Source organism: Anomaloglossus baeobatrachus, chromosome 2 (assembly GCF_048569485.1).
Source record: "Anomaloglossus baeobatrachus isolate aAnoBae1 chromosome 2, aAnoBae1.hap1, whole genome shotgun sequence".
Lineage (NCBI taxonomy): Eukaryota > Metazoa > Chordata > Amphibia > Anura > Aromobatidae > Anomaloglossus > Anomaloglossus baeobatrachus.
In genome coordinates, this window is record NC_134354.1 from 648,300,119 (window position 1) to 648,312,629 (window position 12,511).

The 12,511-nt window shown below is 49.5% G+C and overlaps 1 protein-coding gene across 1 annotated transcript in view; it reads right to left on the reverse strand.

Annotated features, from left to right (window-relative positions):
- Positions 1–4,679, reverse strand: part of CDK2 (cyclin dependent kinase 2) — an 82,793-nt gene extending 78,114 nt beyond the window's left edge. Inside the window, 2 exon segments of the mRNA XM_075334433.1 lie at positions 4,475–4,524; positions 4,526–4,679. Coding sequence (XP_075190548.1) covers positions 4,475–4,524; positions 4,526–4,591 — 116 coding nt within the window. The 5' untranslated portion in view covers positions 4,592–4,679.
- Positions 4,680–12,511: the final 7,832 nt, after the last annotated feature.

Sequence of the window (12,511 nt, forward strand, 5' to 3'; positions counted from 1 at the left end):
TGAAGTTTATATACAGTATATCACAAACTTGAGTAATTTCTATTTTTTCATTGGACAACAATGTAAAAGTAGTCAGTGTACAGCTTGTATAACTTTTATAATTTGGTGGCATCTAAATAATAAAACACACAGCCATTAATGTAAAAACCGCTGGCAACAAAAATGAGTACACCCCTAAGTGAAAATAGAAACCGGTGGCTGGTTCATACATAAACCAGCATTGCATATCACCACCAAGGGCAGCGTAATATAAAAGACTGAAAAGCGGTTGGATAAAATTAACAGTATAAGACAGGGGTCTCAAACTCAGCTGGGGAATGGGCCTCATATAGAAAAAAAATCAGAGGGCCGCATTCTTTGCAGGACAAAGTGACAGTTTTTAACGATTCCATGTTTTTTTCTATGCACCTTTGGATCACTTTTTTGAACATTTTTTTCTTGCTTATTATTATAACAAACCTGCACTTTTTTGTTTGGTTAAGTTTATATATAAAAAAGCAATTTTAATGGCAAAAAAGTCATGCTTTATTTTGACTTTTTTTTACATTTTATCACCTTCTTGTAATATTGTTTCACAATTAGCAGCGTACAGTAATCTTAGCCAACATCTTGTAGTAATGTCCCCCATCCGTGTGCCCTGTAGTAAAGTGCCCACACCCTTGTGGTATTGTGCCCATCTTTCTAGTATTGTGCTCTGTAGTATTGTGCCCATCCTTGTGGTATTGTGCCCTGTAGTATTGTGCTAATGTGACGCCCTGGGCAAGCCAGGGGTCACAGGTCATGACACCACCACACACCCCACATTCCCTGCAGGAACACCAAGGTCAGAACACAAAATCCTTGTTGCCTTCCTCCAGGGGCTGATGTCCACACCAGGGGGTGGGCCAGGCGGTTGGCTCCGCCCACCGAGGAGTTCACAGTCCTGGAGGCGGGAAAACCAGGCAGATTAGTTGGAGCTGAAGTTGAAGTTAGAGTGAAGTGGTAGAGGAGCTAGAGAGGAGTAAAAGTGGAAGACAAGGTGACAGCAACAGAGCCTGAAGTTGGTCCGGGTGTTAGCCCCGGGCTGAGACAGCAAGGTTGGCAGATGGCGGTGACCGTCTGCAGGAGAGGCTGATCGGAGGTTGCCGAAAGGACCGTGGACGGGTGGTGGCCCGGCGGGTACCGGAGCGGTATACGAAGAGAAGCCAGCACCATTGGCAGGGGCCTTTCGGATCCCGGCAAGGCTAGGAGTCGCCGTGAATTTGCCAAATCCGTTAGTGAAGGGTCTCCCAACAGCCAAAGTCCCGATTGAAGGCAACCGTCCAACCGTGAAGGAGAGACACCGCCACGGCACCAGTTTCTCAGGGCCAGTGCCAGCGGGCAAAAGAGGGGCTCCTCCGGCTCATATCCAAGCTGGGGAGCGGGTTACCGGTGGGAATCCATCGCTACCAACAACCGTATTTAGGTGCAGGAAAGAGACAGTCACCGCTAACTTGCAGGGAACATCAACACCGCAGCCGTCCGAGGGAGCCGTCCAACCAGCCGCTTGTTTACCGTGAACTGTGTCATCATCCTTGGGCTGAGTGAGTACCTCCGTGCCGCGCGGCACAGCGCTGCCCCTGCGCCCCTGCACCTCAACAGACCCCATAACCCGCCTGTCAACCATCCTAACTCTTCATCATCGGGCCCCGGGACCACCAACCCCCCTACCCACGGAGGGGAGGGCCAACATCTAGCTGCTCCATACCATCACTCCCAGGATCCCCATACAGAGCAGCGGTGGTGTCCACACAATCACCACAACCGTGGGTGGCGTCACGGACAATAAATCCCCCAAAACCAAACCCCTTTTCACTCACGGGCGAGGAGCGCCGCTCGAGTCCCCGGGATCTGGCCCATCGCTCGAGCCACCGAGCAGCAGAGGCCGCAGCAGCAGCCGGACCCGAGCAGTGGGAGAGCGCGGCGTCCCCTCCACCGCCCGCGACACCCATCCTTGTAATATTGTGCCCTGTAGTATTGTACCCATCCTTGTGGTATTGTGCCCTGTAGTATTGTACCCATCCTTGTGGTATTGTGCCCTGTAGTATTGTACCCATCCTTGTGGTATTGTGCCCTGTAGTATTGTACCCATCCTTGTGGTATTGTGCCCTGTAGTATTGTACTCATCCTTGTGGTATTGTGCCCTGTAGTATTGTACTCATCCTTGTGGTATTGTGCCCTGTAGTATTGTACTCATCCTTGTGGTATTGTGCCCTGTAGTATTGTACCCATCCTTGTGGTATTGTGCCCTGTAGTATTGTACCCATCCTTGTGGTATTGTGCCCTGTAGTATTGTACCCATCCTTGTGGTATTGTGCCCTGTAGTATTGTACCCATCCTTGTGGTATTGTGCCCTGTAGTATTGTACCCATCCTTGTGGTATTGTGCCCTGTAGTATTGTACTCATCCTTGTGGTATTGTGCCCTGTAGTATTGTACTCATCCTTGTGGTATTGTGCCCTGTAGTATTGTACCCATTCTTGTGGTATTGTGCCCTGTAGTATTGTGCTCATCCTTGCAGTATTGTGCCAATCCTTGTAGTATTGTGACCTGTAGTACTGTTCTCATCCTTGTAGTATTGTGCCCATCCTTTACGCAAAAAAAAAAAAATATCCTCACCTTTCCTCCGTTCCAAGGCTACATGCCCATGATCAGTGTTAGCAGTGTTTTGGAGGCAGTGTGTTTCAGCTGTGACCAAAACACTGATGTACAGTACAAGCAGAGTGGATGGGATTTCTAGAAAACTGTGCGTGTGTGGCCCGCAGCAAACACTGGCCTGCGATGCGGCTTTCAGACACCGCAGCATGTCAGTTCTTTGCTGCAGAGCCACATGCGTCCTCCCTAGTTAAAACACAGCGAGGAGACCGCAGCGCCCCGAACCCCAATTGCGTGCATGGGCTGCAGCGGCCTCCCGTGGAGGAGACTTGTAGCCCCGCAGGTCAGGACCCGCCGCGTGCAGGACACAGCGGGTCCTGATCGTGGGCATGTACCTTACCTACGTGTTGCGGCCCATGCCGATCGCGGCTCTAGACTGAGGGTCGGCGCCGGGCAGGACTTTACTACAGCTTACTCATTTGTGGTAACGCGCAGAGGAGCTGTCCTCGCTGTACCAAGGGCTGCCGCCCGCCATCAGATGCAAGGAGGTGACTTCACAGGGGCAACGTCACCTCCTTGCATCTGATTGGCGGGCGGCAGCCATTGGTATAGTGCAGACAGCTCCTCTGTGCTAGGGGGGCCTGTGGGCCACAAGTAGCCTCAGGGGGCCGCATGCGGCCCGCGTGTTTGAGACTTCTGGTATAGGAGAACGCGGCTTAAGGCTGGGGGCTAAACTTGGACGATTTTCATCCATATTTCATCTGTCAGTAATTTATATCTTTGTGACATCCATATTTATACCTCAATATTTTTAAATGTACACGATCAAACAGGGGCCCGGGAAGGGGGGGGGGGGGGGGACGCGCAGGGCCCGGGGAAGGGGGGGGGGGACACGCAGGGCCCGGGGAAGGGGGGGGGGGGGGGGACACGCAGGGCACCGGGGAAGGGGGGGGGGGGGGACACGCAGGGCCCGGGGAAGGGGGGGGGGGGGGGGACACGCAGGGCCCGGGGAAGGGGGGGGGGGGGACACGCAGGGCCGGGGAAGGGTGGGGGGGGGGACACGCAGGGCCCGGGGAAGGGGGGGGGGGGGACACGCAGGGCCCGGGGAAGGGGGGGGGGGGGGGACACGCAGGGCCCGGGGGAAGGGGGGGGGGGGGGGACACGCAGGGCCCGGGGAAGGGGGGGGGGGGGACACGCAGGGCCCGGGGAAGGGGGGGGGGGGACACGCAGGGCCCGGGGAAGGGGGGGGGGGGGACACGCAGGGCCGGGGGAAGGGGGGGGGGGGACACGCAGGGCCCGGGGAAGGGGGGGGGGGGGACACGCAGGGCCCGGGGAAGGGGGGGGGGGGAACGCACAGGGCCGGGGAAGGGGGGGGGAAACGCACAGGGCCCGGGGAAGGGGGGGGGGAAACGCACAGGGCCCGGGGAAGGGGGGGGGGGGAACGCACAGGGCCCGGGGAAGGGGGGGGGGGGAACGCACAGGGGCCCGGGGAAGGGGGGGGGGGGAACGCACAGGGCCCGGGGAAGGGGGGGGGGGAAACGCACAGGGCCCGGGGAAGGGGGGGGGAAAACGCACAGGGCCCGGGGAAGGGGGGGGGGGGAAACGCACAGGGCCCGGGGAAGGGGGGGGGGAACGCACAGGGCCCGGGGAAGGAGGGGGGGGACATGCAGGGCCCGGGGAAGGAGGGGGGGGGGACATGCAGGGCCCGGGGAGGGGATACGCGGCGGGGCGGTAATTACTCAGGTTGCTTATTTCTGGCGCAGGTTAACACGTTGCAGGACACAGCCCTCACCATGGCGCACACAGCATGCTCCTACTTGTAGTTCCCCTTGATTACATTGATTCGCAGTGTCTGCACTTACGTGTCCAGGCGGATCTTCTTCAGCGCCACCACCTCCCCGGTCTCCCGGTTTCCGAGCTTTGTACACCACCCCGTACGTGCCCTCCCCAATCTTCTCCACCTTCTGGAAGTTATCCATGGCAGCTGGGGCGCAGGACCCGTGCGGTTGGACCCGGGCCTGACCGGAAATCTCAGCTGGAATCGGTAACGGACCCTTCCGGAATCCCTACAATGCAGACCCCGTAAACTTCCCGCCACCATCCAGCCCCGCCCCGGCAACTTGCTATTGGTGGAGCAGCAGACCCTGCGGTGACGTAAAGCAGTGAATGGCGCCTTCGCTTCGCGCGTCGTAAATTCCGACAAACTGCGAGGAGAATCAAATACAGGAGTCGTGCTGCCCGGGGAATGGCCGGGAGCAGTGAGCGGACACACCGTGCCGCCGCCGTAACCCATGCACCACACAGCATCTGTCGCAATCCCGTTACCTTTCTCTTCGTGACTCTCCACAGTCGTCATTTTGTTTTTTCTTTCTTTAACCCCTTCACTCCCTGGACCAGTTTCCATTTTTGTTTTTCCTCCCCTTCTTCCCAGAGCCATCACTTTTTTATTTTTCTGTCATAGCCATTTGAGGGCTGAGAAAAAAAACAAACCCATAATCCCGCGATATCTAACCTATAGTTTTGTTTTTTTTAGTGGCGACAAATAAAGTGAATTTAGCCAAAACATAATGGTTTTAAAAAGGGTATTTTTTTGTGCAAAAAACCCCACACAACAAATTGGGTATAGTGTAATCCTGTCCATACGCAGCGTGTAATGAAGGGGGTTATATAGAAAAATAGGCTTAGTCAGCTCATCAGTCTTTAGAAGAGCAGCCGTCACGGGTCCAGTGAGATTCCGGCTGCTTTCACACTTGCGTTGGTGCGGCATCCATTGCTATCCGCAGCCTGAGGAATTACGGTAACCGTTGCAGGAAACCGTTTTTATTCCTGATAGACTTCTATTAGCTACAGATAGCAACGGATGGTCTTGCGTTCCATCCGCCCCGCGGCGCATCAGTTGTTTTGTCGCTGAGCGTCCGTGATTGTCGGGCGGATTGGAACGCTGCATGTAGCGTTTTTCTGCGCTTGAGGAATGTCAAACGCAACCTGCAGGATTCTGTCAGTGTCCGTTGTTTTTATAATGGACGCCTATGGTGCGCGGATTCCGTTAGAATCAGTCATTTGACGGATTCCGTTAACGCATCCATCTTTACACAACTGCCGATGTGTAAAGTAAAGAAAAAAAACCTATAACGGATTGCGTTATTTTGTACGATCCGTAGCATCCGTTACATGCGTCACACAACGCAATGCTACGTATGCCGTTCAACGCAAGTGTGAAACTAGCCTAATATAAAGAAAAATCTCGCACAAACATCCCCGAGATGCCTAGAGTCTGTGAACACAGACATGTTTCGGACAATAAATTAAGGGAGTTTTAAATTAAGGGGTTCTCCACTTTTTTGGTTGATTTTTTTTCTCACTTAAATGCATGCAATTAATGTTAAATAATTGTTGCATTTTGTGTTACATTACAATGTTGTGCCATTAGCCTCCTATAGCTGCTGTATTAGGCTATGTGCGCATGTTGCATACTGTTCCTGCAGAAATTTCTGCAGCAATTTAACGAGCACACAAATTGCTTCAAATCGCTGCAGAAACAGTCCGTAATAAGAAAAAAACAAAACAATTCCATGCGCTCTGACTGCAGCCCCTGCAATAGACAGAGCAGGGGATGCAGGCAAAGCGCAGGAAAGAAGTGACATGTCACTTCTTAGAACGCGCGCTTCGGGCAGCAGCCGAAGCGCTGCGCTCTAATACGCCACGTGCGCACGGCTTCTGCACAATCTCCATAGATTGTGCAGGGGGCGCAGGATGCATGCAGTTACGCTGTGGTGCAGATCGCAGCGTAACTGCATGCAATTACACAACGTGCGCACATAGCCTTAGGCTACATGCGCACGCTGCAGTTTTTTCTGCACACAAACTGCACCCAAACTGCACCTTGTCAGAGAGAACCTGTAAATGTCCCAAAAAACGCTTGTAATGTAGGTGTAATTTTGGATGCGTTTTTTTGGTGCGTTTTTGTCATTGCGTTTTTTAAAAGGATAAACAAAATATGATAGGAAAGGTTAATGGATAGATAGATGATAGATCGAAAAAATAGAAAGAATAGCGAGATAGATAATAAGAACATATAGATTAGATAATAAGAAAACAGAAATAATACATAGAAAGAAATAATAGAATAGTTGATAGAGGGATAGCCAGCTTGGTTAGCTTTTTTATTTTTTTGGGGGGGTAAAAAAAATAACATAGGGTCCCCCATATTTCATATGCAGCTCAGGAACAGCAGCAGCTGCAGGCTGCAACCCTCAGCTCTCTGCTGTACCTTTGCTGGTTATGAAAAATAGAGGGGATCCTACACTTTTTTTTAATTATTTGATTTATTAAAAACAAAAAATGACGTGGGATCCCCTCATTTTTCTAATACCAGCCAAGGTGCAGCAGACAAATGGGGGCTGATATTATTAGGGTGGGAATGGCCATCGTTATTTGGCCCTTTCCAACCTAACAATAGCAGCCCACAGCCGCTCCAGAAATGGCGCATCCATAAGATGCGCCAATTCTGGCACTGGACACGGCTCTTCCCGTTGCCCTGGTGCGGTGGCAGTCGAGGTAATAAGGAGTTAATGGCAGCAGCCCATAGGTTAGTGATGTCATGCGTCTAATCTAAGTGAAAGTAAATAACCACAAACAGCCAAAAAAATCCTTTATTTGAAATAAAATAAAAAGCCACCCTCTTTCACCAGTTTATTAACCCCCAAAACACCCCTCCAGGTCCGAAGTAATCCACATGAGGTCCCACAACGCTTCCAGCTCTGCTACATCCCTGTCCTGTCACAGCCAGCGGTCATACAGCATGGCTGCCAGCTGTGAGTGTGGACAGGCGCCGCAGTGACCAGAATGAACTGGGGTGAACCCCTGACGTCACAGCTACGAGTCCCGCAGTACGGCGGGTGTTGCAGCAATGACGTCATGGCCGGGTTCACTGCAGTTCAGGCCGCTACTGAAGTGAGCCGGGAGATCGGCGATGCCTTCACGTGAGTCCTCCAGCTGCGGCTCACTTCAGTCATGGCCTGATGTGCGCTCACGGGTGGAGGACTCGAGCTGTCACAGCAAACACCTGAGAGACGGTACTGCCGATCGCGCTGCTCACTTCATAAACTTGGGTGGTTTGCTGTGACAGCTGGAGGACTCCAGCTGTGGAGCCTGTCGCTCCACAGCTGGAGTCCTCCAGCTGTCACAGCAAACCACCAGAGTGACTGAAGTGAGCCGTGCAATCAGCGGTGCCGTCACTCAGGTGTTTGCTGTCACAGCTCGAGTCCTCCACCGCTGATAGAGCGACTCTCTTCAGTGCGGTACAATTTAAACACGCCCACCGGCGGATGTGATTGGTTGCAGTCAGACAGCTGTCATTCAGCATGGGAGCTCATCTGACTGCAACCAATCACAGACGGGGGGAGGAGTGAATATGTATGAGGTTAATGAGTGGGTCGGGAAGAAGATGAGAGGCGGAGGAGCAGTGCGACAGCCGGTGATCGGTGAGTATGTATTGCTTGGGGAGAACGAGAGAGAGCGCAAGAGAGACAGACACCGACATGGGCACCATCACTGACACAGCACCGACACTCACGGGCACAGGCACCACACTGACACTGACACAGCACCGACACTGACACAGAACCGACACTGACACAGGCACCGACACTGACACGGGCACGACACTGACACACGGACACGACACACGGACATCGGCATGTCAAAATCACTCCAGCATTGATTTTGTCATTCTGGAACTAAGTTGGTGAGCTGCGTTTTTGTTGACAAAACTGCAGGTAAAACGCATGCAAAATGCATGCCAAATGCACCAATTTGATAGCATGCATTTTTCCTTGCGTTTTTTATGCCCTCATTGATTTCAATGGGTGACAATGGTGACAAAAGTGCAAGAAATAATGAACATGCTGCATCTTTTTTGTCACAAACTTTTGACAAAAAAAACGCTGACAAACTGCAATGTGCGCATAGAAAATCTGACTTCTCATAGACTTTGCTGGGAAGTCAAATGTCAGAAAGTTCTGACAACAAAACTGCACCAAAAAACGCGACAAAAAACGCAGCGTGCGCATGTAGGCTTCCACTGTCTAGTGCTGGCTGCAGAATAAGTTAACTGCGTCGGCCACATTATCTTCATTGTATCAGATATGTTTTGGACAGGATTTTGTGATATTTGCTATTCTACATGTCTGGCAGGATCTTAGGCTATGTGCGCACGTTGCGTAATTTCATGCGTTTACACTGCATATTGCACTGCAGCGTAGACGCATGCGTCCTTTGTCCCCAGCACAATCTATGAAGATTGTGCATAATCCATCCGCACGTTGCGTTTGTGAGCACAGCGATTTGCATGCTGAAATTTTGATCTAAATCGCTGCGCTTAAAAAAAGCAGCATGTCACTTATTTTGTGCGCTTTGGATGCTTTTCCCACTCTGTCTTTGGGAGAGGCAGCATCCAGAGCGCATGAAATCAGCATCTATTCTACAGACATACTGCATCCATTATGCAGTGTTTCTGCAGTGATTTGAAGCGCGCATGCACTGCCAAATCACTACAGAATTTTCAGAATGGACACTACACAACGTGTGCACATAGCCTTATACTGCTCTTGTTACTGCAGCTTTCCTCACAGACTGCACAGATCTCCAGTCCAAAAAATGTCTGCTACCTATAGAACATGTGACCAGACCTGTCCATCAGCCTTGTCCAATTGAAAACCTTGATAGGACAAGGCTGATACGATTGGCAGTGTATCTTGGATGACGCGTATCCATTCAAGTCAATGAGTGCGTTCAAAACATTGGACTGCACTCAGATGACATCAGAGTGCAGTTCTAAATATGCCGAGATAGGCTACGGAGAATAAAGAGAAATTAATCTCTCCATCTTTTTCGCAGCTGTAATCCAATTTTCACATGTGAGAGCATCGGACTACAGTAGAATGACACTCGGCTCATGAATGCAACAGAGTTTGAGCCAAATGTCATATGCATATAGCATCCTATTTTCTTGCGTGAGAAAATCATCAGATGCTATACGCCAGTGTTATACTAGTAAGCATAGCTCACAACATTCTCGGATTCAGCGGGACTGTCCCAACATGATAGGGCAGTCCCGCTACCTCAGGGCTTTAACCCAACTTCTAATACTTATCTCTGGTGTCTTCATCATTTTGTAGTCCCTCCTCTTCTGGGGATGGGGCCAGCATCTCTGTTCTACAGAATTACATTAATGAACAATTCTCTTCTTCTCTGACCTCACCAGGGATTGAACCCACAACCTTTATTTTACTAGGTAGTAGTTAAAACTATGAGTCAGAGCCTGCATGAATCTGCCTCTCAACATTTTGTGTACTTGAAGTTGAATTTCAGGCAGTGAACCCAGAAACAAATGATACCAGTACGTAGAGATACATCTGTACATAGCAGTGTACTTCTATATCTCTGCATTCTAGAGGTGGAGGAAAAGTCACATTTTTTTGCTCCTATAAAACTACTAAAAAATAATGAAAAAAACCCCAAAACAATTACAATAAAGTAATCGCTTTCTTAAAAGATGTGGTCTACGTGGGAATTAAACCCAGAAACTCTATCATTGTAGGCAGTAGCGAAAGCTGTGAGCCACAGACTCCACTGCCATCACTGGGAGAATTCTCTGTACTTGAAGCTGCAGTCCAGCCACTAAACCCACAAGCAAATTATAGTGGTACATAGAGATACATCTTTATATAGCAATGTATTTCTATGTATCTGTATTCTAGTGGAAATATAAAAGTCAATTTTTTTTCTTCCTATAAAATTACTAAAAAATAATGAAAAACCTCCTTATTTTATTTATTTTTTTATTTTAAATAATAAACATCACAAATCAGCAAATATCAAACAGATTTGGTGTCCCTGGAATTGTAACTACCTACACAATGCAGCAATTACCGTAGATTATTCATGGTGATCATTAAATGGCATAAAAATGGCATGATTGATTTATTTTTGTCTATTAATCCCATAAAAAAATGTAATAAAAATGTAACACTGAGGCTGTGTTCACATGTAGAATTTAGGCCCCTTTCACACGTCAGTGATTCTGGTACGTTTGTGCTTTTTTTTTAAACGTACCAGAATCACTGACATACGCAGATCCATTATAATGAATGGGTCTGCTCACACGTCAGTGATTTGTCACTGCACGTGTCTCCGTGCGGCGTACCCGCGTGTGCGTCATTGCCGCACGGAGACATGTCCATTTTTTTCTGGCATCACTGATGTTCCACGGACCACGCAGTGGTGTGGTCCGTGAAACACGTGCCAGAAAAAACGTGCTTTTAAAATAAAAATCATTTTTACTCACCCGGCATCCAGCGATGTCCTCTGCAGCCCGTTCTGCCAGCTGCTTCTGAGCCTGCTCATTATTGTCGCGCATATTCATTATGCGCGACACAGCCGACCCGGAAGCAGCTGCTGCGGGGGTCACCGCCGGCCGGATGCTGCACCGCGGGAGCGATCAGCACCATGGACAGCGGGAGCGCCCACAGGTGAGTTGTTTTCTAAGTGCAATCACGGGCCACGGAGAACGGAGCCCGGATTGCACTTAGACAACCCACGTGTGCCGTGAATCATGGCACACGCAGGGACATGTGCGTGTTTTACACGCCAGTGAAAAACGTCACTGTTTTTCACTGACGTGTGAAACGGGCCTAATGCTGCATTTTTTTCTTCTGCTTTTTTGCAGCATGTTATCTGCAGGTGTCCCCACCATATACCTTAACAATCTATGATTATTGTGTTTGCTGTGTTATTTTGATGCATTTTCTGCCCTCTTTGATGTGTTTTTGGTGCAGGTGTGAAGCAGTGTTTAATATCTCCATCTTCTCTATTGCCTGCCTCTGCTTATGTCGCACTGCACTCAGATGTCATCCAAGTGCAGTACGATTTTTCACCCACATCCATAGACTTGTACGGGTGTATGTGATCTGGGATACCCTGCCAAATGCAGCACGCTGCAATTTTTTTTCTCAAGCCAATTAGGCATGAGAAAAAAACTGTATATCTTCTCTGCCTCATTGAATAACATTGGTCAGAGTGGAATGCAAGATCGCAACTCCTCCATATTATATGCCAGTGTGAGCGTACCCTAATACATGCATTTTTCTCAACCTCCACATAGAAGTCTATAGAGAAATAAAAAGCATCAAAACCACACAGTTCAGCAGCGTCTAGACCACTTATGTCAAACTCTGGCCCACGGGCCAAATCTGGCTCGCAGGCTGATTTTATTTGACCTGCAATGCTTGACGCCCATTATTATTCATGGAGTTCTATGTGGGGCACATTATTCTGTATGGAGGACTATGTAAGGCACATTATTCTGTGTGGAGGACTATGTAAGGCACATTATTCTGTGTAGAGGACTATGTAAGGCACATTATTCTGTGTAGAGGACTATGTAAGGCACATTATTCTGTATGGAGGACTATGTAAGGCACATTATTCTGTGTAGAGGACTATGTAAGGCACATTATTCTGTGTAGAGGACTATGTAAGGCACATTATTCTGTGTGGAGGACTATGTGAGGCTCATTATTCTGTATGAAGGACTATGTTGGACACATCATTCTGTATGAAGCACTATGTCGGGCACATCATTCTGTATGGAGGACTAGGTGGGGCCTGTTATTCTGTATAGAGAATTATGTGAGGCACATTATTCTATTTTGAGGACTATGTGGTGCACATAGAAGTCTATAGAGAAATAAAAAGCATCAAAACCACACAGTTCAGCAGCGTCTAGACCACTTATGTCAAACTCTGGCCCACGGGCCAAATCTGGCTCGCAGGCTGATTTTATTTGACCTGCAATGCTTGACGCCCATTATTATTCATGGAGTTCTATGTGGGGCACA